General features: G+C 50.3%; 8 protein-coding genes across 8 annotated transcripts; 5 read left to right on the top strand and 3 right to left on the bottom strand.

The window, feature by feature from the left end:
* The first annotated feature begins 38 nt into the window (after positions 1 to 38).
* On the top strand, positions 39 to 2025 carry F5J12DRAFT_818576 (Low temperature viability protein-domain-containing protein). The gene is made up of 7 exons (XM_051745195.1): positions 39 to 213; positions 268 to 455; positions 499 to 1048; positions 1097 to 1448; positions 1494 to 1619; positions 1645 to 1665; positions 1718 to 2025. The coding sequence occupies exons 1-7, from the start codon at positions 52 to 54 to the stop codon at positions 1912 to 1914; spliced, it is 1596 nt and encodes a 531-aa protein (XP_051601733.1). The 5' UTR covers positions 39 to 51; the 3' UTR covers positions 1915 to 2025.
* Positions 2026 to 9491, top strand: F5J12DRAFT_818574 (uncharacterized protein). Its single transcript, XM_051745194.1, is given in 19 exon segments — positions 2026 to 2624; positions 2679 to 2783; positions 2830 to 3556; positions 3605 to 4439; positions 4480 to 4813; positions 4891 to 5143; positions 5181 to 5930; positions 5959 to 6589; positions 6644 to 7857; positions 7911 to 8125; positions 8185 to 8355; positions 8415 to 8439; positions 8468 to 8519; positions 8568 to 8611; positions 8631 to 8706; positions 8757 to 8847; positions 8896 to 9057; positions 9114 to 9265; positions 9323 to 9491. 19 exon segments carry the CDS (start codon positions 2045 to 2047, stop codon positions 9389 to 9391), a joined length of 6486 nt encoding a protein of 2161 aa, XP_051601732.1. The 5' UTR covers positions 2026 to 2044; the 3' UTR covers positions 9392 to 9491.
* Positions 9492 to 9658: 167 nt separating this feature from the next.
* Positions 9659 to 11741, top strand: F5J12DRAFT_971235 (PCI domain-containing protein; the record flags this gene model as incomplete). Its single annotated transcript, XM_051750095.1, has 12 exons — positions 9659 to 9703; positions 9771 to 9855; positions 9929 to 10007; positions 10062 to 10148; positions 10267 to 10312; positions 10368 to 10442; positions 10495 to 10632; positions 10689 to 10788; positions 10845 to 11093; positions 11144 to 11277; positions 11337 to 11449; positions 11500 to 11741. The coding sequence occupies 12 exons, from the start codon at positions 9659 to 9661 to the stop codon at positions 11660 to 11662; spliced, it is 1314 nt and encodes a 437-aa protein (XP_051601731.1). The 3' UTR covers positions 11663 to 11741.
* Positions 11714 to 12496, bottom strand: F5J12DRAFT_538385 (uncharacterized protein). The gene is made up of 2 exons (XM_051739950.1): positions 11816 to 12496; positions 11714 to 11761 (listed from the first exon to the last, which is right to left on the bottom strand). The coding sequence occupies exon 1, from the start codon at positions 12372 to 12374 to the stop codon at positions 11820 to 11822; it is 555 nt and encodes a 184-aa protein (XP_051601730.1). The 5' UTR covers positions 12375 to 12496; the 3' UTR covers positions 11714 to 11761; positions 11816 to 11819.
* Positions 12497 to 12503: 7 nt separating this feature from the next.
* On the top strand, positions 12504 to 13475 carry F5J12DRAFT_818550 (ribosomal protein L1). Its single transcript, XM_051745193.1, has 3 exons — positions 12504 to 12839; positions 12887 to 13102; positions 13160 to 13475. The coding sequence occupies exons 1-3, from the start codon at positions 12561 to 12563 to the stop codon at positions 13391 to 13393; spliced, it is 729 nt and encodes a 242-aa protein (XP_051601729.1). The 5' UTR covers positions 12504 to 12560; the 3' UTR covers positions 13394 to 13475.
* Positions 13476 to 13601: 126 nt separating this feature from the next.
* Positions 13602 to 16668, bottom strand: F5J12DRAFT_818546 (mitochondrial small ribosomal subunit Rsm22-domain-containing protein). Its single transcript, XM_051745192.1, has 8 exons — positions 16638 to 16668; positions 16168 to 16581; positions 15831 to 16110; positions 15639 to 15775; positions 15410 to 15591; positions 15164 to 15304; positions 14486 to 15092; positions 13602 to 14398 (listed from the first exon to the last, which is right to left on the bottom strand). Exons 2-8 carry the CDS (start codon positions 16574 to 16576, stop codon positions 14070 to 14072), a joined length of 2085 nt encoding a protein of 694 aa, XP_051601728.1. The 5' UTR covers positions 16577 to 16581; positions 16638 to 16668; the 3' UTR covers positions 13602 to 14069.
* Positions 16669 to 16685: 17 nt separating this feature from the next.
* F5J12DRAFT_766309 (cysteine proteinase) lies at positions 16686 to 18780 on the top strand (the record flags this gene model as incomplete). Its single annotated transcript, XM_051742189.1, has 7 exons — positions 16686 to 16995; positions 17047 to 17229; positions 17283 to 17781; positions 17832 to 17939; positions 17991 to 18136; positions 18191 to 18341; positions 18425 to 18780. Exons 1-7 carry the CDS (start codon positions 16747 to 16749, stop codon positions 18778 to 18780), a joined length of 1692 nt encoding a protein of 563 aa, XP_051601727.1. The 5' UTR covers positions 16686 to 16746.
* Positions 18781 to 20158: 1378 nt separating this feature from the next.
* Positions 20159 to 20546, bottom strand: F5J12DRAFT_890876 (uncharacterized protein; the record flags this gene model as incomplete). Its single annotated transcript, XM_051747432.1, has 3 exons — positions 20159 to 20268; positions 20314 to 20406; positions 20459 to 20546. 3 exons carry the CDS (start codon positions 20544 to 20546, stop codon positions 20159 to 20161), a joined length of 291 nt encoding a protein of 96 aa, XP_051601726.1.
* Positions 20547 to 21053: the final 507 nt, after the last annotated feature.

The raw sequence follows: 21053 nt of genomic DNA, 5'->3' as shown, positions 1-21053 counted from the left end.
TAATACATCCGCAAGCTTGGTGGCTGTGCTCCTCCTACATTTACTCAGTGTATGTGTGGATGGGGAGAAAGGATGCCCACCAAGTCAATATTCAGACAGCCTGGAGCAAAGCATTTCCAGCTTGTCCATAGATCACAAAGAGATCCTCTTATTAATGATCCAGACGCGAGTCAGCACGTGCTAAAGGAGGTTGTACGAGGCAATGACAGAAAGGTGCGTATATCAGCTGAAATGTCAGTGAAATCAATACCTAGGCATGCACTTTAGGGGAAAACGCGCGCAGAGTTGGAATCTGCCCTAGATCCAAAAGACATCGCGCATGACGCCCGTCTAAACGTCGGCGAAGCGGCGCTATATGGTGTCTACTTTGATGACGTCGAATATGATTACATGCAGCATCTCCGCTCTGTGGGGACCGAGGAGGAAGGTGTAGAGAGCTTTCTTATCGAGGCTCCGTCCATGCGTCAAATCAAATCCAAAGCTAAGGGAAAGGGACAGGCATGATATATTATTTAACGACCTTCCACCGGAGGCGCTTCCTTCGAGGCATGAGATGCCCCATCAATTCGAGTCACAGCAAGCTATTCCCGACTCGATTTCCGGTTTCCAGCCTGATATGGACCCACATCTTCGACAAACCTTAGAAGCCCTTGAAGACGATGCTTTTGTGGACGATTCTCTAGAAGATGACTTCTTCGGAAATTTGGTCGCCGGAGGGGAAAGGGGCGAAGAAGAAGTTAATTATGAATTCAAGGAAGATGGAGAGCCGTCAGACACAGAACGTGACCAAGATGGTGACGAGGAAGCTGGGGGTTGGGAGGAAAGATTTGCAAAATTCCAGAAAGAACAGAAGAGAGCCCCTCCAAGTGATTGTGACGAGGAGCTCGACTCCGAGGGCGGCGACACGGTTGGTAACCTTCCAAAGTTGCGTGTCGTTGGGGGTAAGCAGAGACGAAAAGGATCCTCCGTAGCATCGGGGTACAGTATGAGCAGCTCATCGATGTACCGCACAGAGGCACTACTTACGCTGGACGAGCGTTTTGATCAGGTGACTTGCTCTCTCTTTCAGTCAAACTCCCTGACCTTAGTCCGCTAGCTCATGTCGAATGAGTATGGTTCAGACGGGGATAAAGTAGAGGACGAAGCATCGCCTGATCTATCCGACTGCGACGAAGCGCCCGAGCTCATTACGAGTCGCGAGGACTTCGCTGCCATGGTTGATGACTTCGTGGAGAATTACGAACTACTGGGGCGGAAGCTAAAACCTGTTCTTCCTGGAGATTCTGCTGTCGACAAACTCGATACTCTTCGGCGGGCAATAGGTCAGGACGGGGCTGTGAGAATATCGGTAGTGGAAAACGACAGTGACGAGGAAGATGACGAGAAATTGTTTGCATCGTACCATGCTAACGAGAAGGAAAGCCGATGGGATTGCGAAACTATACTTAGTGGGTGACTCCCATGAGTTGGATGGCTTCAACTGATTTCTACAGCGAGTTACACTAATCTCGAGAACCACCCAAAAATCATCCGTGCCAGGACATCTAAACCTGTTCCAAAAATCAAACTTGATCATCGTACCGGTCTTCCCAGTGCAGACACGAACGCTCTGGAGGAACGTCACAAATCAAAGCCCTTCTGCAGAGGATAAGGTAATTCTACAAGGTAATTCCTTCCTTCCAGGCGTCATAGGCTATGTACTCACTGCGGACCCAAGTTCCCAAGCAAACAGTTACCCGACCGCGCGACGAGTCCAAGGAAGACAAAAAGGCTCGGAAGCAAGCCGTCAAGGCTGAGCGCCAGACCAAGCGTGTTGAAAAAAAGCAGACGAGAGAGCGATATAATGCTGAGCTTAAGCACCAGTCTCAAGCACTGTCCCAGAAGACCGAGGACAGCAGGACAAGAAAGTTGTAGGGTAAATCAGGGGCTATATGACTGCATAAAGGTTCTCGGGAGATGCCGATATGGCACAGCGCGTATTACCTAAGTATGGAAGCAGTGATAACCAAGCTGTCAAGCTCCTGATCAACAAGTAAGTGTCTACATGGAGTCTCTGGCACAGAGTGGACCTCCGTCAGCCTCTCGAAGTAGCACGAAAGTGGCCGAGGGCGTTACCAGCCTGACGTCGTTCAATCCGTTCGCTGAGGAGGATGAGAATGACAACTCTTCTTACGCGCTGGTCACCTCTCTCTTCTCTCGTGTAAAGAACAGTTTTACTGCCCCGCTGGCATTGTCATTGCCCGCCCCGACGTCTAATTCCCAGCTGGTTGCCAACGGGACCATACAGAGACGCCCGTCTGCCACCCCACTGCCGAATACACAAGTCAACCCTTCGTCAAGGTCATCCTCCGAGCAACGCCCCACTTCGCTGAAAGTAGTACCCCCAGATCCTGCCCCTCCTCTCATATCTCTCACACCCGTCGTTTTTGAATCTCCTACGTTCGGGCCCGAATTTGACCGACCCCCATCTCGCGGTCCTTTCTATGATGGAACCGATGGGCCGGCATTCGGTACTGCTATTCCTGGATTTCCCATACCAGACGATGCTCGGAGCATACGCACCACAACGTCGTTGAAGAGGTCTGCATCCGTGTCGAAGGTCATTCGAAGAATACGGGGGGAAGGTCTGTCGCACTTGTGGAACTTCTCTATGGCATTAAGGCTAACTCATCGCGTAGGGTTATCGAGGGATTATTGGATGGACGATGGGAATGCTAAAGAATGCTACGACTGCAAGAGTGTCTTCACGACTTGGCGCCGAAAGCACCATTGTCGCATCTGCGGTATGTACTCTGCCACTATGCATGACTGCTCGATGACTCGTAGTAGGCCAGATATTCTGCTCCCGGTGTGCCTCCAACATCATCAAAGGAACCCGCTTTGGCCACGACGGCATGTTACGTGTATGCAACTTATGCCTGGAAAAGCTTGCCACTGTTGATGAGGAAGACGATGATGACCACCGTTCCGTTACGTCGTCGGTATCCCCATTCCCGGCTCACCAACTCGGAACGGATGCATTCACGTTCGGTCTAGGTCACCATCCCCAGTCGCCATTTGCTGCATCACAACTGTTCGGAAGATCTGAAGAGCCATTTAACTTATACTCAATCGCGGAGACGAAGCGTTCACTCTCGGGTTCGGACATATCTGCTTTCGTGACACCTAGGTGCCCTGAGCCCGTTCGAGATAGTACCGCTCCTTTCCGGCGGAGTCTTATCGAAGATGAGAAGGTTCCCGAAGCCGTTGTCTGCCAGCACCAGCAAAGTAGCAACACGCATCCAGACGATACACTACCCGAAGCGCCTGTGGAGTTCCCTATGACTACTCCAATGAACGTGGAACGACCGAGTACAAGCACTATCCAATTTCCAGTTAGCTCTCCAGATCTTTTTGGTACCTCCGATGGCCCTGGGGCTTGTGAAACAGTGAGGTCGAGGTTCAACAGCTTTGGGGATTTCGACGTAGCCACACCGTTTATCCGAAGCAGGGCGCATTCTCGGTTGGATAGCATCACAAATATAGACAGTTGGCGAACCAGGAGGGATTCTACCGCGTAAGCATCTTTTACCGGTTACTCGGATAACTTACTCCTTGGCCGTAGATATGCACATGAACTTAACTTGATTTCGATGTTTCACCTGCGAATAATGCTACGGCAGATGCTTTTGACGGAAGATATACCGAATATCAAGGAATGGGAAGAAACGCTCCTGAAACTTGCTCTTCGAATAGCCCGCGAACTCACCTTCACCTCGCTTCCCTATCGTCAGGGTGAGGACATGGACATCAGGCGCTACGTGAAGATCAAAAAGATACCGGGCGGTGCACCGTCAGATTCAGAATATGTTGACGGGGCTGTCATAACTAAGAACGTGGCCCATAAACAAATGTCGCGGACGCTTCATAACCCTCGCGTCATGCTCGTTACCTTTCCCTTGGAGTTCCATCGCGTCGAAGGACAGTATGTGAATTTCGGACAGGTAATGCGTCAGGAGAAGGAGTACCTTGGAAATCTTACCAGCCGGATTGCTGCACTTCGCCCGCACATCGTTATAGCGGAAAAATCCGTCTCGCGCATTGCGCTCGAGGCGCTTGCCAAGCAAAACATTGCTGTTGCTCGGTCGGTGAAGCCCTCCGCTATCCAGTTCGTAGCAAGGATGACTCAGGGCGACATCTTTTCATCTATGGACAAGTTGGCCCTAGAACCTCGTCTAGGCCATTGCACTCGATTCCGTATCCAAACTTTTGACCACCCGCTCATCCCAGGGAGGCGCAAAACGTACATGCGCTTCGAGGGTTGTAATCACGATATGGGGTGTACCATTGTCCTGAGAGGCGGGGACTCCGAGACGTTGAGGAAGGTAAAGAAAGCTATCCGGTTCCTGACGTTCGTCGTGAGAAACTTGAAGTTGGAAACGCATCTTTGGAAGGATTCCGTCATAACTTTACCGTCTCTCTCACAAGAGGCGGTTCCAGCGACGAATGTCGCGGCAGTCTCTGCAGTTGGAAGCGTCCGGTACTCCTAACGGACATGGCCCAAGTGCACTCGTGCCTTCATCTGTCTCGCTAATTCATTTGGAGACCGCCACTGGCGAAGAGAGGGAAAAAATGGACGACCCCAGTGGCGAAGCTACTGAGGAAGACCTTCCTGATGTAGATGCCGATCGTGTGCGACTATCGAAACGCATCAAGGCATCAGTTGAGCCATACTACAAGACATTCATTTCCGTATCTGCTACATTACGCTTCCCCCCGCCCTACCCAATAAGGCTGATGCAAGAGTTAGATGAGGAGCTCACGCGTGCACAGCGTGCCTGGGAGGATGAGATTGTTCGGCGAGAAGAGAAAGGGAACACTGGACAAACTCAAGGAGAATAATCCTTCCAGGACACCAACACTGGAGACCGCGGTGGACTAACGACACGCAAACTGATGCTAATATTTGTGACGATGTGAAGGCACAGATTGAAGCTTTACCGCTACCTGCGTTGCCCGACACTCCACCTCCGGACCAAGAGAAGTATGACATAGGAGATCCAAAAAGTTATTTCGAACCACAGCCGAATTCAACAGAACACATTTTGCCAGGAGCATACGCCGCTTCTCCTATGCCGTCTATGCCGTCTAGTTTGGAGACTGCGTCATTTGAAGACCACCGCTGATATCGCACTCGAGAGCCAATTGAGCTTGGTCAAGTGGAAACACGATGAACATCGTCGCATCTGGGAGTGGTACCTTCGCAAGAATCGCGACGACCTGAATGTAGAAAAGTATCAATGCATCAGTCTGTGGAAGTTTTCCACTCCAATCGAGGAGTTCGGTTCCCATGGTGCCTGCTCCCCGCCGAGCATGGTTTATATCTCATTCTACGGCGAAAACGACTGCACGCTTGGCCAATTCATCGAAAAGGCTGTCAACGACACGCTGGTACAATTCCTTGACCCTAGAGCCATCTGCACAAGCAAAGGATGTGACCAACCGCTTGCACGACATTGCCAGGTTTTCGTACATAATGAAACCCGGCTTTGCGTTGCCGTCGAGCAGTGGGATGGTCAGATCCGTGGAAGGCACATGTACCCTTCCCCAGATATGATCACCACTTGGAGTGCTTGTCGTGTCTGTGGTTCAGCAACGCCATTCATTCCGATTTCGGCGGAAATGCAGCGGTACTCGTTTGCGAAATTCATGGAACTTCACTTCTATCCTGCCGATGTCAGGCTCGTGCAAGGCGCCGGCTGTCAGCATAACATATACCAACACCACGTTAGATACTTCGCCGTCCGGGGTATGACGGTTCGGTTCCAGGCAGATCCTATCACGTTGCACGAGATCATATATCCTGCCATGCGCATCCGCGTGAGCCCGGAAATACAGCTGGAGCTGAAGAATGCCGATTTTGAGCGCCTCCAGCTGCGGAATGCAACCTGGTATTCGGCACTAATCGATGATCTACAGCTTATTGGCATCGATGCCTGCTACCGATGATGAGGACCACAACGTCAACCTCACAGCTGACATCAATAAACTGATCGCCCGCGCCCTGGCCGAACGGGAGGAGATCGCTCATCTGATCAACAAGGTGTATAACGAGTCACCGCCAACAGACACGCTGGCATTGAATCAAGTCAGAGCGTTCCGTCAAGATCGTATTGTCGCGTGGCAACAGGACTTTGACAAGCTCCCTAAACCCCGGGGCTCTCTGACTCTGGAGAAAAGTACTGGCCGCGTGTCCGCACTCGGTGCTGTGCGGGTGGGATGGGGAAAGCGACCTGACCTAGCAAGTCACATTTCTGAACACCGCGTGCCGTCGATGAGAATTTCAGAGGTGAAGGAAGGTGGATTGGGCAGGCGGAAAGATACAGATACTACAGAGTCGCTTATTTCCTCTGCATCGGACATCTCGGAGCCCGAGCTCGAAACATGTCTGGAGAGCCCTGCTGAAAAGGAGTTGTCCTTGAAATCGGAGGAAGCATCCATTGCACCTCAAGAGTTGGTCCACCAAGCTTCTGCTACTAAATCAGACCCGGATAGTGATTCCACCATTGGAGCGTCGAAAGAGGATGGTACTGTATCCGAACGGAGACGGGTAAGTGACGAAGAGAAAATTGTACTTCTTGTCTCAGTAATTTGTGATCCTCAGGCCAAGCGGAATGGCTTTGGAACTGATCGTCCCCCACGCGTATCAAGACTACCCCGCCGTTCGACTCCGCACCCCAGCGTCGCGGAGCTCGTCGCCAGGTATCAAGACTTCATTCCTGCGCAAGGCGTTGAAGAACTCGCCAAAACTGCCTTGTTACCACCGCCTCCACTTGTCTCGGAGAGCGAGCAGGAAGATAATCCCCGAGTTCCCCAGCGGGTAGTCCGTGGCCAGCACAGACACGACCTTGCCAGGAAACAGTCTGTCTCTGATTTCGAGTCTGGCTACGCAGCAAACGCAGCTCCTCGCTATTTGGGAAATCGACGGCCCTCCAGGCAGGCGCCACATACAATTAAACTTCCGGACGCTTCTCGCCAGACTTCGCCGGACAGACGTGGGTCCAAGAGTATGGAGAGTTCAGGGTCTATGGCATCTCCGCCACTCTCCTCGAAGTTGGCCTCAGGATCTGCTGGAGGAAGGGCACGAGTCAAAACACCTTCTCGCCCCGTAGGTCGGGAGAAACCGTCCACACGCGTTCCTTCTGGTGGTACCGCAAAGTTTACCAACAGAAGGTCGCAACAGCCGGGGGGCTCGAGGGTTTCCACCATTGCGAGGCACTTCGAACGCATAAGTAGGGACAATGAACGTGCCAACCGCAGATATGCAGTCATCCGAGGACGCAAAGCCCGTCCTGTGGCTTCCTCGGAGGCGAAGGTGGATGTACAGCCTATTAAAGATGCCATCAAAGATGATACCGACCTTTCCGATAGCTCTAGTGAGGCAGATGACGAAGGGGGCGACGAAGACGAAGCACGCAAATCATCTGACAAGATAACTACGGAATCCTCTCCTGAACAATCCCAAACACTGCCACAAGTCACAGTCCAAGAGGAGCCTATCCCTGAACCCCAACAGCCAGCTCTTCCACGGTCTTCCACCCCACCTCTACCGCCGCCCTCTATAGTCCCGGAACATTCACGATCTCTACCGCCGTCTCCTTTTCTTCAAGCAGAGCCTTCAGGCTATCTAGCACCGCCGACGCCGCCCACCATCTCTCTAGATGACATCCGTGGTTCTATATACCGACTATTGTCTATTCGTAGTAAGGATTTCGAGTGTGATGATGACACGCTCGATGATCGAGAGCATATTTTCCGTGGCTCGTCGATGGTCGTTCATACTGATGAGCCCACCTCCATCATTGCTTTGTCCTTAAAGTGAGCGTCGTCTCACTCTATCTGCAAGGTGTTTTTGACATACGTTTCCAAAGCTCAATACAATATCGTGAAATGTTGGCCAAATCACGAGCAGAGAAACGAACAGTTAAGGAACCAAAACTTACTGAAGGAGAAGCATTCATGCCAGACGATCACTCCACTACCGACTGTTCCTCAACCTGGGGCGTGGTTAATGTCGATACATTGGACTGCTTGAACCCGACAGACGACCTGAAATCAGCATCTTCAAAGATGTCATGGGTAATTTGTAAGCGTTTCGCCTTTCAAGGGTTCGTACACACTCATCCATGCTACCTGAAACAACAGCATTTGAAAGTGGTGGCTTGACGATAAGCTGTACGATTTTGTACCCGGAACAGTTTGACGCTTTGCGAAAAATGTACGATTGTGACAAAAGCATCATCGAGTCATTAGCAAGATGTGTCAAATGGAACGCTAATGGCGGAAAATCTGGTTCGGCATTTCTAAAGACCCGAGGTTAATCCCTTTCTTTTCCCAGTCGAAGTGTGTAATTATGATCCTTTTTTCACTGGTAGATGATCGATTCATTGCGAAGGAGCTGTCGAGGGCTGAGTTGGCGACCATGGAGTCCTTTGCACCAGGCATATTTTGACTATATGGCATCAGCATTCGCGGCAGATGTACGCTTTGTTGACATAAATCCTAAGCGTACGCTCATTGCATTCTAGCGGCCTACACTTCTTGCCAAAGTTTTTGGTTGTTACAAGCTAACGTTCAAGAAATCAAAAGAGAGAAACAGAGGCTAAAGTTATGCACATGAATCTACTAGTTATGGAGAACCTTTTTTACAACCGCCGTTTTGCGAAGGTAGGGACGACTTCTCGTCTACTCACACTTGGCTTCATCATTTTATCCAGATATATGACCTGAAAGGGTCCACCAGAAACCGTCACGTGCAATCGACTGGTCGGGAAAATGAGGTATTGCTTGATGAGAACCTCGTTGAAAGTATGTCTAGCCTGGTCTGTCTGCTTCGTGTGGCTAATTTTCTGCCAGCCGCTCATCTCTCGCCTTTCTATGTGCGGGAGCACTCGAAACGCATCTTGCGGGGTGCGCTTTACAACGACAGCACCTTCCTGGCGGATATCAACGTCATGGATTACTCGCTGGTAGTTGGTGCAGACAACGACACACATGAACTCGTCGCTGGTATCGTCGGTATGCCCTCAGTTACTTATCGACCGTGCGGATGTCCGTAACCGATAATACTGCAGACTATATCCGGACGTACACATGGGACAAGAAATTGGAAAGCTGGGTGAAAGAATCTACGTTTTTGGGTGGCGGGAAAGGCGAGCCGACGATTGTGACGCCCAAGCAGTACAAGCAACGCTTCCTCAGCGCAATGGAGAGATACTTCCCGATGGTAAATTGGCATCTCCTTTGCTAATTAAGCGTTTGGCTGATGATATTATGCGTCTAGATTCCTGATCGATGGATGAAAGACAGAGACTCGCCTGAAGAAGACTCCAATACCCTCGCAGACTGGTAGAAACTTGCCACTTTTTTTTTCATGACGCATCTCCTATGTTGTTATCGCTTCGTTGCCCATTTTGTATTTTACCTAGCATGTACCTTCCTACTAGTAGCCGAACATAGTGATATTAACTCAAGAGGGGTCTGTGGCGCACACAATTAGTGCTTGAGTTTGCAGAGGGACGCCTAGCTTATCCCACAGCGTCGGTGGTTGCAGACGCTTGGCGCTCACGTCAAGCCCACTACTTCGATCACTTGCACCGCACCGTTTTTACTAGAGACAATGGATGACGATGACGCTGACTATATGCAAGGCAGCGATGATGAGGCACGTCGACCAGCGACTACCTGCGCGCCGCCCCCGTCAACCCTGGGCTGATGGACTTCGATGACAGGACTATGGTTTCGACTACTCCGATAATGACGAGGCAAATGACTCGGGGAGTGCAGATGTCGAGAATATGTACTACACTGCAAAGTGTACGTCCCGTCCTGTCACTCGATTCATTGTATACGGATGGTGATCTTGGGACTTGACATCCGTCTCCTTCAGCGAAGAAGGAGGATGATCCAGAGCAAGCGTTGAAGGAGTTCAAGGTCATAGTGGACCAGGAAACCGAGAAAGGCGACTGGTGCGCTCCTGACCACCATTCGTTTACATTGGGTTCTACGTGTTGCATATATAGGGGGTTCAAAGCACTCAAACAATCAACTAAGCTCCTCTTCCTCCAACTCCATCGACCTGCCGATGCTCTTAAGACATACACGCAACTGTTAACTTACACCTAAGTCTGCTGTGACGCGCAATTACTCCGAGAAAACCATCAATGGGATCCTTGATTACGTGGGAGGAGGAAAGGGTGGGCCCGTTGAAGTCGAGGTGTTGGAAAGGTTCTACCAGGTGACAAATGAGGCCTTGAAGGAGGCGAAAAATGAGGTGGGTCCACGTTGGCTGTCATCTATTAACCGCACAACATGCCTTTTCTTTACAGCGGCTATCAGTGAAGACCAACCTCAAGCTTGCCAAGCTTTGGTTGGACCGGAAAGAATATGGCCGACTCAGCAAGGTTTGTGTGCGCCGGCGACTGTTGTAGATCGTTTCACCGACTGAAAACACAGCGCATACAAGAATTACACGCCACTACGAAGGCTGCCATGGACAACGAGGACCAATCCCAACGTGGTACCCAATTACTCGAGATATACGCGCTCGAGATCCAGATGCATAACGAGATGCGTAATGTCAAAAAACTTAAGGTGTGCTTGACCTCGCGCTTGCGGTGCCTGGTTATCCTCAAAGAGCTTAAACGTAGGAAATATATAACGCCGCCAATAATGTGAGATCTGCGATACCGCACCCTCGAATTATGGGGGTCATCAAGGAATGTGGAGGCAAGATGTGGATGGCCGAACGTCAGTTTCCGGCTACGGGTCTGCCAAGTTACCCGACACTTATGTATGTTACGCAGGTCGATGGAACCGTGCATCGGAAGATTTTTTCGAATCTTTCCGGAATTACGACGAAGCAGGTTCACCGCAGCGTATCCAAGTACTGAAGTACCTTGTACTTGCGAACATGTTGACAGGTTCAGAAGTGAATCCCTTCGATTCCCAGGAGACGAAGCCATACAAGAATGATCCTCAAATCAAGGCAATGACTGATTTAGTGGATGCGTATCAGCGGAGAGAGGTGCATTCGGCAGAGAAGATCTTAAAGGGTATGGGTTGTATTATTGGTCGCGAGGTATACTCACTGTTTACCTTGCAGACAATCGTTCGACGATCATGGACGATGCTTTCATCCGCTCTTACATTGGAGAACTCCTAAAAAGCCTACGAACCCAGTACCTCATAGACCTCATCAAACCTTACACACGACTTGAACTCTCTTTCCTTGCCAAGGTGCGTTGTTACACTCCTTACCAGTAATCCTCAAAGGAGCTCACCGCTGCTCTTGCCAGCAACTCAACGTTGAAATCGCTGATGTTGAGGAGTTGCTCATTGGACTTATTCTTGAAGGTAAGGTGGATGGTCGCATAGACCAAGTTGGCATGCGGTTGGAACTGGATAGGACGTAAGTCTCGTTTCCCTCTCTAAAATTCAGTTGTAACCATCTCTTTGTAGCCAAGCACTGGAGAAGCAACGTTACGCTGCACTACAATCGTGGACAGAAGCACTGGAAGGTGTGCATGCTGCTGCTGTTGCCAAGGTGGCCGGGCGAAGTACAGTTGATCCCTTTATGATGGTCCCCGAAAGATTCACAGAGTTTAGAGAAATTACATTCTAAGTAGCTTGCAGGTATCTTTGAGGGTCGTGAGATCCATTCTCAAGGACCTGTATCCACCGGGAACAAAAACACAGGCTGGTTGTCCAATTGGCCGTGGGCCAAATGAACATGTCAAATCAGCCTTAGACTACGTACCCACCGAAAAATACTCACAGAATTAGTGTAGAGGACGGTCGAAATGTCTCCACTCATGCTGCCAGCCATCTGACGATGGCGTGTCGGCGGGCACCTTCAGCTCTCGAGGGAACAATCCCCTTACGCGCGACTCGATCGCTCTTCTCTCGGCAGAGGGGATGTCTTTCAGTGCCTCCATTTCAGCGGGACTCCTTGTCCTTGGATCCTCCGTTTTATTTGCATCTCTGAACAATATGGGGTCGATTTCCTCCAGTTCCGCCATTGCCTTGCGCATACACTCGAACTTGCGTTCGAGCTCGGCATCTCGTTTCTTGCGGAGATGACGTTGATAGAGCTTCCAAGCACGCTCTATCGTTTCGTGGGCTTGTGCAGAGGGAATAGCGCGCTGGAGAGCATGTCCGACGTTGGGACGCCAGGAGCCCGTCGGTGAGGGTCGGTTCCGCACATTAGGTGGGTAGAGCATTCGGCGAATTACTTCGCGTTTGGCATTGGTTGCATTTGTGGCATCCGGTGCTGTGCTATAGCGAGCAGCTGTCTTGACGATCCGCGACGGCAGCGACGCACGAGACAAGCTCATCGTTGATGGAGGCCAAAACCGCGGTGGCAGTGAGACCCAACTCTTCAAGACGGATTCTCACGGTGACATATATTGGGATTAGGGGTAGTTATTACTATGATAGGTAAATAATTACGTAAACACACGACTTTTCTATCGTGTAGTTGTGCTCACTGCAAGGACTTGGCAACACTGTAGTCTTTTTCAATGTCGTTTGGACTTCTCTGTGGGCGATGTACGCGCTTGTTGGCTAACCAAACCTGCGTAGTCACTCCACTGAGCAACAAGGGGTCCATTAACTTGGAGCTGTCTTCGCGGCATTTCTCGTCCACGCCTGGAGTACTTGCTTCCAGGGTTGCCACAAAGAAACCCAAGCTCACGAAGAAACAACTTGCGCTGATAGCAAAGAAACGTGCAGAAAAACGCGAAAAGAATGCATATGCACAAGAAAAGATGACACTCCCGGACGCCATCGCTGTCCTTCGCGTATGTTCCTGCAACCTCCTTTGGTTCATTGCTAACCAGTTCGACAGGCAGTGGAGGTTGCACGCCCTCATTCGACTTACGAAATAACCATTAGGACTGCCATGTCGCGTGGTGCACCAGTTCCTACTGGCCGGATAAATCTTCCACGGGAGGCGAAACCCAAGAAGGAAGCCCGCATCCTCGTCTTTGCGGAGGGGCGGCAGGCGGAAGAGGCACGGCGCGCTGGTGCTCACACAGTTGGTGGCCTTGAGCTTGTGGAGAGCGTACGTGATATCACTTCATTCTCCGAAACACGGCCTCCAGCCAAACGGTGTAATTAGGTCGCAGCGGGCAAACACAACAATTGCACAACAGTGCTATGCACCACTAGTCTTATCCGCGGCATCACATCGAAACTCGGCCGTGTATTGGGTCCGCGTGGGCTCATGCCATCTGAGCGTCGCGGCACGGTGACAGATGACATTGAGGGATACATCTCAAGGCTGTCCAGCACCACTGAGTGGAGGGGGGATAAGTCGGGTACCATCCGCATGCCCATTGCCAAGGTGTGCTAGTTCTTTCCTCCATTGAGGTATATTCAGAGCGTCACTAATATCTGCTCAATATTGCAAATAGATGCATTTCCCTATCGAGGACGTAGTGAAGAACGTTAAGTTGTTCGTTTCCAACGTGAAGCGTGCAACTGGTAATTTGAAGGACGGTGAGGGTGAAGCCGACGCGAAGGCGGAGAAAGGCAAGTCGAAGAGCAAGAGCATTAAACCAGGTAGGTCTGCTTCACTATGAAACTTATACACAGCCATCCGCCAGCAAACGGGGCAATGCGGTTCAGTCACTTCTTACTGTTTCCACAACTTCGCCGTTGAAGTCTTCTTCCCTTCCGACAATTTCTGTCTGTTTTTATATATAGAATACTGACCGAGAATGCACAGTGAACGCCATCACTCGCATTCTCCTCAGTTCTTCGCAAGGGCCGGGGATACAAATAAGAGATCTTTGATCAACCCGCAGAGGTCAGCAGCACTGGTCTTGGCTGTACTTTCGATGCTAGAAATTTCCTCAATATCATAAACTAAGCAAGGGAAATGGTCTAATCATAGCGTAACAGCCTTAAGATACTTGAGTAGCACTGGAACGCCGTGACGATGCAAACTTGTCGTAATGAAACTAAAAAGTGAGTGAAGAGTAGAAAGGACCGAGTGTACAGTGTCGCAATGCAGACACGAGCAATCGTCAGTAGGGTATGTCCAGGTCTTCAGCAAGCCTTTTCTCAGTAGCCAGCTCCTTCCTGGATGCTTTCCGCTTCTCTTCCCGAATTTTGGCGTCTATTGCCTCATAGCTCCTTCCTTCCGCTTTCCTTTGCTTGTCACGACTCTTCGCCCTCTTCCCTATGTCATCCCCTCGCACTGGACCATCTCCGTGGCCAGATTGCGCCGACTGGAACCGTTCTACGGGCTTATTTTTGGGCGGGTGAGGAAAGAGGTCACCCCAGGATGACTTTCGAGCATCATAAAACGCTTGCTTTCCTTGTGATTTCGGGATCGTGAGGCGCATGATTTTCCCTGCACCCACAAAACCCACACAAATTAATATGTCAGATCCTAATCGTGGAAGCACAGTACGTGATAACGGCAATGATCATGACAGACCTTCTGCTGTGCACGCGTCAATAATGATATGACCGCTCTTCTTCAGTGGAGGGAACACGAGTCGTGGCCATCTGTATGCCTCACGCCTCAATGTCTCTTCAAGGTCCGCCGTCGAAATCTGTGCTCGCACCGGATTCGGTGGTAGGTCCTCATCACCATGAGGAAAACTGGTGGTCGTCGCAGCATCAATGGCATCGGCATCAGCTACATTCGCCTGGCCGGAAACAGGTGCAGCGGTGTTAGGCCCCATAGGAAGAGTGCCTGATTGGACTTGCAACTTCTGATTTTCGGTCTCGACGTCAACCGTCGACGCCGATTGGGCGGTGTGTTGACGTTCATCTGCCCGTTTAAGTTCCCTTAACCTAGCAGTGCGTGCACGTTCCATTGCTTCCTTTCCCACTGCGCCGACTCTCCCCACAGGTTCTGCAACGATGTCTGGCCGCGCACCCCTTTGCACAACAATGTATGAATATCCTATGTCCTCATAGCCCTCTTTCACGTGCTTGGTGCGTCGGAGGAACGAAGGGCTCTGTAAACGCTGCGAAAACCCGCATGTAAGGCGGGAGGCACCAAGCTGATAGAGGGGGCAGGGACGATCGTGCGGACACTGATGGAACAAATTGTTCCCGGATATTGGATATGAGATGATGGAGCTACTCTTCGGGAAGAATAACTTACAGGCGCAACAACGTGCGATCCACGAAAAGACAAATGTTGGGATCGTGGATCCTGCAGATCTTTGCACCCAAGGTCGAGCAAGAGCTGTCTTGCTTCTGCTATATTCTCAAAGCCGGCTTTGGTGTTGAAGTCAACCAGGATCTAAAAAAATAATTGGTATCCGTCATGGTCACAGACCCACAAGAAAAGGAAATAGAACCCTGCAAGCAGGCAGACAGATGCTTGTGCAAAATTCGTCGGACGTACAATGGTATGTGCTCCACTTTCCCACATGTCTTTGACCATTTGCTTCTTGGAGAGCTGTGATGGCTGCGAGGAGAGCATAAACGCTGAAAGGGCAACCGTGTTCTGGCCGTCAGCACGGTTGACACGGTCCGATTCATGAAATGCCTTTCGCCAAGTCACACTTAGTGAACCCGACCCCGCTCCTATATCCAAGTTAGCTCCAGACGGGAATAGGAACCAAAGGCCGAACTTTGAAGTAATCGCTTCCCAATGCCAACGAGACCCTCACGCTTGTCAATACCGACGTAGGAGGTAATGCTTGAATTAGACACAAGGGAACCAGCTTCCTCAAAAGTTGGATCTTTTCGGAAGGCATTCAACGCTGCCCTATTTTCGTAGCACCTTGGTTAGCACTGATCTATACACGTTCCCAGATCCATACCAAAGTCCGCTTCCTGTCCCAGAACCCCAATCGATCACCCTTTGTACATTCCACGTCGGTCCCAGCCTGTGTTTAAGATGATGGAACACTGCGTAGATGGCAGAGTAGTGAAGTGGAAGGATGACAGAGGAAAATGCGGTGGCATCACGCGTAGCATGCCGATAGCTCTGCTTCCGGGATTTGTATTTCACGTCGTAAGCTACATCCCAGCTGCTTCTCGCTCCGATTTCATCTAAGAAGAGGCGCTTAGCATCACTATGGAGCTGCGACTTGTCCGAATCTGTCCCCAAGATGGAACCATGTTAAAGGGTGGTTGGTTGTGGGTGCATACGCGTACCATCAATGAGTGAGACAATGGCTCGCTGCAGCTCCACAGGTAGGATAACAGCCCCAATACCGCTGCTCCCAAATCGAGCTGCGGGTGATTTTCTGTCTTCTCTTCCCTGCACAGACTCGCCCAACACGCTTCGTTCGTCGTCCATGCCATGGTATGCCACATCTCCATGTTCATCCTGAAATGGTTCGAGTTCACGAAGCGTTCTCGAGCTGACGTTGCCTGCAGTTGTCTTCTTGTAACCGGACACCGACAAATCTACACCTTGTAGCAGCGTTTTCAAAGTAGGATCCAACGGCACAGAGGGGTTAGGTTGTGCTGAGCGCAACACCGCTGACGATGACAACGTAGCGACATTTTGGAGTCCCACACGAGATAGTACACGCACGGAGCCTGAATGACTGCAAAACATACCAACTAGACGGCTTCAGTCATGCAGTCTGCATTTGAACCCGAAGTACTACTAGACTTACTGTGGTGATGTTCAACGTCAAGCGATAGAGATTACATAATCCAATTACCGACAACAGCCTACAGGCTACCACTGAGACTCGGCGTTGGTCCACTAAACACAAAGCGGCAATGCCGAACTCTGCACAGTCTTTTGTACACGCAGCAAGCGTAGATGGCGAACGGCCCGCTAAACGAGCCAAAGTGGAGGACAGCCCAGACCAACTTCGATCGATTGGCGGTGGCGAAAATGAACACAAGCCCATTGACGGAAATGCAATACCCGACGCTCCTGTGAATGACGATTTTGAGGACCTCTATGGCACGGGGCCGGGGAACATGAAAAACGAGCCAAGGACGTCAGACCTGTACCTTGACACCGTGCGCTAACCATTCCGGACTTTATGTTTGCGCTTCTTACTGTATTTGCAGATTAACAGAGCCTTGCTCGATTTCGACTTCGAGAAGGTCTGCTCTGTTTCTACGTCGAATATCAATACATATGGTTGCTTGGTGTGCGGAAAGTACTTTCAAGGACGGGGGCGAAACTCGTATGCTTACGCCCACTCTATTCACGACGACCACCACGTATTCATCAACCTTGAAACGGCGAAGGTGCATGACTCTGGCGCAAATAAGTGTCTCACACTAACCTGGTTACTTGTCAGGTCTATGTACTTCCAGATGGTTATCATGTGTCAGACCCCTCCTTGGAGGACATTTCATTCGTACTCAACCCGACCTTCACACCAGCGTCGATATCGGGTTTGTCATCACCTACGCATTTACTCAAACCATCCTACGATCTGAACAACAGACCCTACATTTCGGGCTATATTGGTCTCAATAACATCAAGCGCAACGATCACATGAACGTCATCATACACTCATTACTTCACGTCCCACCGTTACGCGATCACCTCCTTCTGTCTAATTTCAAAGGAAAAGAACCAGAGCTGTTGAAGCGTTTTGCAACACTTGCCAAAAAGATATGGAACCCGCGGCTTTTCAAGAGTCAAGTTAGTCCGCACGAGTTCCTCCAAGAAGTCAACCGTGCTAGTGGAGGGAAGTTTAGGCTGGAAAAACAAGGAGATCCTGTGGAATTTTTGGGGTGGTTGTTGAATCACCTTCACAAAGAAATGGGCGGCTCAAGAAAGAAGAATTCCAGTGAGTTGTGTCACACACTCGATGAGGTTTAACCCCTATAAGCGAAATAGGTAAAATCTATTCGACGTTCCAGGGGGAGCTGCGTATGGAGACACAACAAGTCATAGTTCGCCCGGACGCTAGCGGAAATGAGAAACCGAAATTTGATATTGACAGAGGTCTGAATTCTGAATGTTCTATTCATACAACGGCCTGAAACTCCATATCAGAGATCAAGTCGACAACGTCACCATTTCTCTTCTTAGCTATCGATCTTCCACCGCCACCCCTTTTCCAGGATGCGGTCGAGAAGAATATCATTCCTCAAGTCAGCATCTACTCTGTGCTCGCTAAGTACAACGGTGTTACGACCCAGGTAGGTAGGCTGAACGATCCTCTGTCAGTGGTGCTAACTTCCGACCGTCATCAGGAATCTGCTGGTCAACTGCGCAGGTATAAGTGCCAGCGGCTTCCGCCTTACATCATTCTCCATTATAAACGGTTCACAAACAACGTATTTGTGGAAGAGAAGAACCATACAATTGTCACGTTTCCACTTAGGGGCGTTGATTTCCGCGAATGTAAGTGATGTCGATCTTTCAGGCATGCTCTACTGACGCGCCGCAACCAATGATACCGCCACGTTATGTCGCTACGGTGACAGACCTTGATGCACCACCTTCACATCCACCAACCGTCTACGATCTGATTGCAAACGTTACCCATGAATCCGTTGCGGGCACCACGCGTGATAAAGAGAATACTACCTGGAAAGTTCATCTCCGTGCTGGAGGAGGAGGAGGTGATGGCGAGAAGTGGTTCCAGATTCAAGACCTAATTGTCGAAGAAACGCGAAAAGAAATGATTTTTTTGGGCGAATCAGTGTTGCAGGTTGGAATACAATTTTTCAATATCAAGAACACTAACGGTGACACCTACTTACGCCAGATATGGGAACGCCGTAGTGCGAGCGCCCCCAATACCGATGGCGTGTCGGTGAGAACGAATGGCGATCGTTAGCGGGGGTGTTTTTGCAAGGGAGGAGAGAAGATAACAACCACTTGCCGCGTGTCTATATGGGTTGATGCCCGACGTGTAACATAGATCTGAGGCGTAGTTAGCACCGTTCCACCCGAACCCCCATAATTGTTTATTTGTTGGCTTTTCGTAACGTACATGAGGTAAGTCAAAGACCCGCAGTTCGCAGTGCAAGGCTCAAGCGACCAAAAACTGGAGACACTACTTGGTCACTAGTGACTGTTGAGCTGAAGAGGGAGGTGGAGTTCCACCGACTGCAGACTTGGCAGTACCATCGTTGGGTATTAGTCCCTCCTTACTTATGGGTCAAGAGTCATTAGTGTGACAGGCAGGCCAATTAATAGGAACGTGTGTATTTACTTTTCAACAGCAACTTGATCGAGTACCGGCTTGAAGATGTATATGCCAGTTGCCATACCTGCCAAGTATCGCTCTCAAGCATACAGCGACGTTCTCAAAGGGATAATCTCGCACCCAATAGACCAGCAAAGATGTGTGGTGCATAACGTCGAGACATGGCTGGTCGCGCTGGTTACTCGACTGGCGATCTCTGTGGCAGAGGCAATGTTTAAACTCAGGCGTCCCGAGCAGAGAAGGATTTCAAACTCAGCGGCACTTCTCACCACTAGACTTAACGAAGATCAGCTTCTGACAACTCGCGCAAGATATTGTTACTTGGCAGGGTCATGGGGAACAGTCTCACAGTACCAACACCACCTAAGGTTTCGACGACGAAGTCGTAGCCGGGTCAAGCTAATTGACGGTACCCTCAAGGTTATCATGGACAAAGCATTCATTGCTTACCGGCCACATCACTGCGCAGCAAGGACTTTGGAAGGACTAGAGGCATAGCTATCTAGACGTTCCTGAACTTGCTTTATCACAATACAGTATGCTGTCGATTGTAAGCGCGAAGATTAAGCCCCCTCCCTGACTGTCAAACCGGAGTCCGATTGTGGCAGGTCAATATACAAGATCCACCAGATGATTTTCTCGGCTTAATGAATCGGTGGTGGTTGGCTGAACTGGCTTGGTGTGAACTGGTTCCTACAAAAGTGTCATATTAAGGCGACTTGGACAGCTGGCTGAAATAGGAATAAGAGGCCGTTGCATGAAGAGATGCTGGGTTGCCAATAACGTGTTTCTGATTAATCTTGTGATGATCTCGGACTTTTCACGCTCTCATTGGAACGATCGAACAATGATAGTACGAAAGAGAAGTCATATACAACACGACGAAGGGTGTTTTTGCAACAAGCACAGAACAAAATAAATAAGCTGTTAACAGAAAGTGAATGGGGCATAGATGAGGGAGAAGAGCGAGAAATGATCAGACAACACAGGGGCCAAGTCTGCTATACTATCCACCTCCGGCTTCATTTCTGAGCGCCTCCAGGGTCTGCGCTGCTGCGTCGCCTCGTGCGATATGTTTCTGGGCACCGGTGCCTGTCCCATACTCGCGGCCGTATACTGTATAATGTTAGTGATCGTGACTATAATCTACGATGACTCAACTTTTGCAGACAGAGCTCCACACTGGAGAATGAGGAGAGCCACTCTTGGAGTCTTTCCAGCTAAGGGCGGTGGGCTGGCCGATGGATTGCAAGTCTGAAAGAAAGGTGTCAGCAGTGGTCAACGAACTGCACGTCCCCCGACATACAGTTGTTGAGTGCGACGATTGGGTCTACAACGATGGACTGAGTACCTCGATATCGCGGATATCGAGAATAAGACAAACCTCGAGACATTGGATGTTGTACTGGCTAGCTACATTCCGTTGTCAAAGCCCCTTATAATGAGTTGACGGAGGCCGCATTTTGAAAATACGGGCGACGGCGGCTTGCTTGCGAGGGCAATACCGAACGGAATTAAAGTCGGCGCTTTCGTGATCGCTGCATGGCCCATTAAGTTGGGAGAACGACGGACGAAATTATGTTCTGGAATATAATGCGCACTCTGCACGCAATAGCGATCGGACTGGTTGGCGAGAAGCAGAGACGAGAAACAACCACGAGGACTTCATGTCGCGTATCTCATATTGCATCGCTCCACGCACCGTCATAGGGCGTCGGCCACATCCTTGGTGAGGTCTATGAAACGATCTTCGAACTCCCTTGCGCTCGGAAACCAGGCAAGTAGAGCAACGTTCGTCCGGTATGTGCGTTGCCGATAATCGCCATCGCAGTATAGGGCCGCGCCTGGCTGGTACTGTTGCCAATCTGGGGAACCCTCTGGCAAGCACTACATTTGCCAGG

The sequence above is a fragment of the Pisolithus orientalis genome (genome assembly GCF_024613125.1).
Source record: "Pisolithus orientalis strain OTSU chromosome Unknown F5J12scaffold_8, whole genome shotgun sequence".
Lineage (NCBI taxonomy): Eukaryota > Fungi > Basidiomycota > Agaricomycetes > Boletales > Pisolithaceae > Pisolithus > Pisolithus orientalis.
This window is presented reverse-complemented; position numbering and strand designations above follow the sequence as displayed.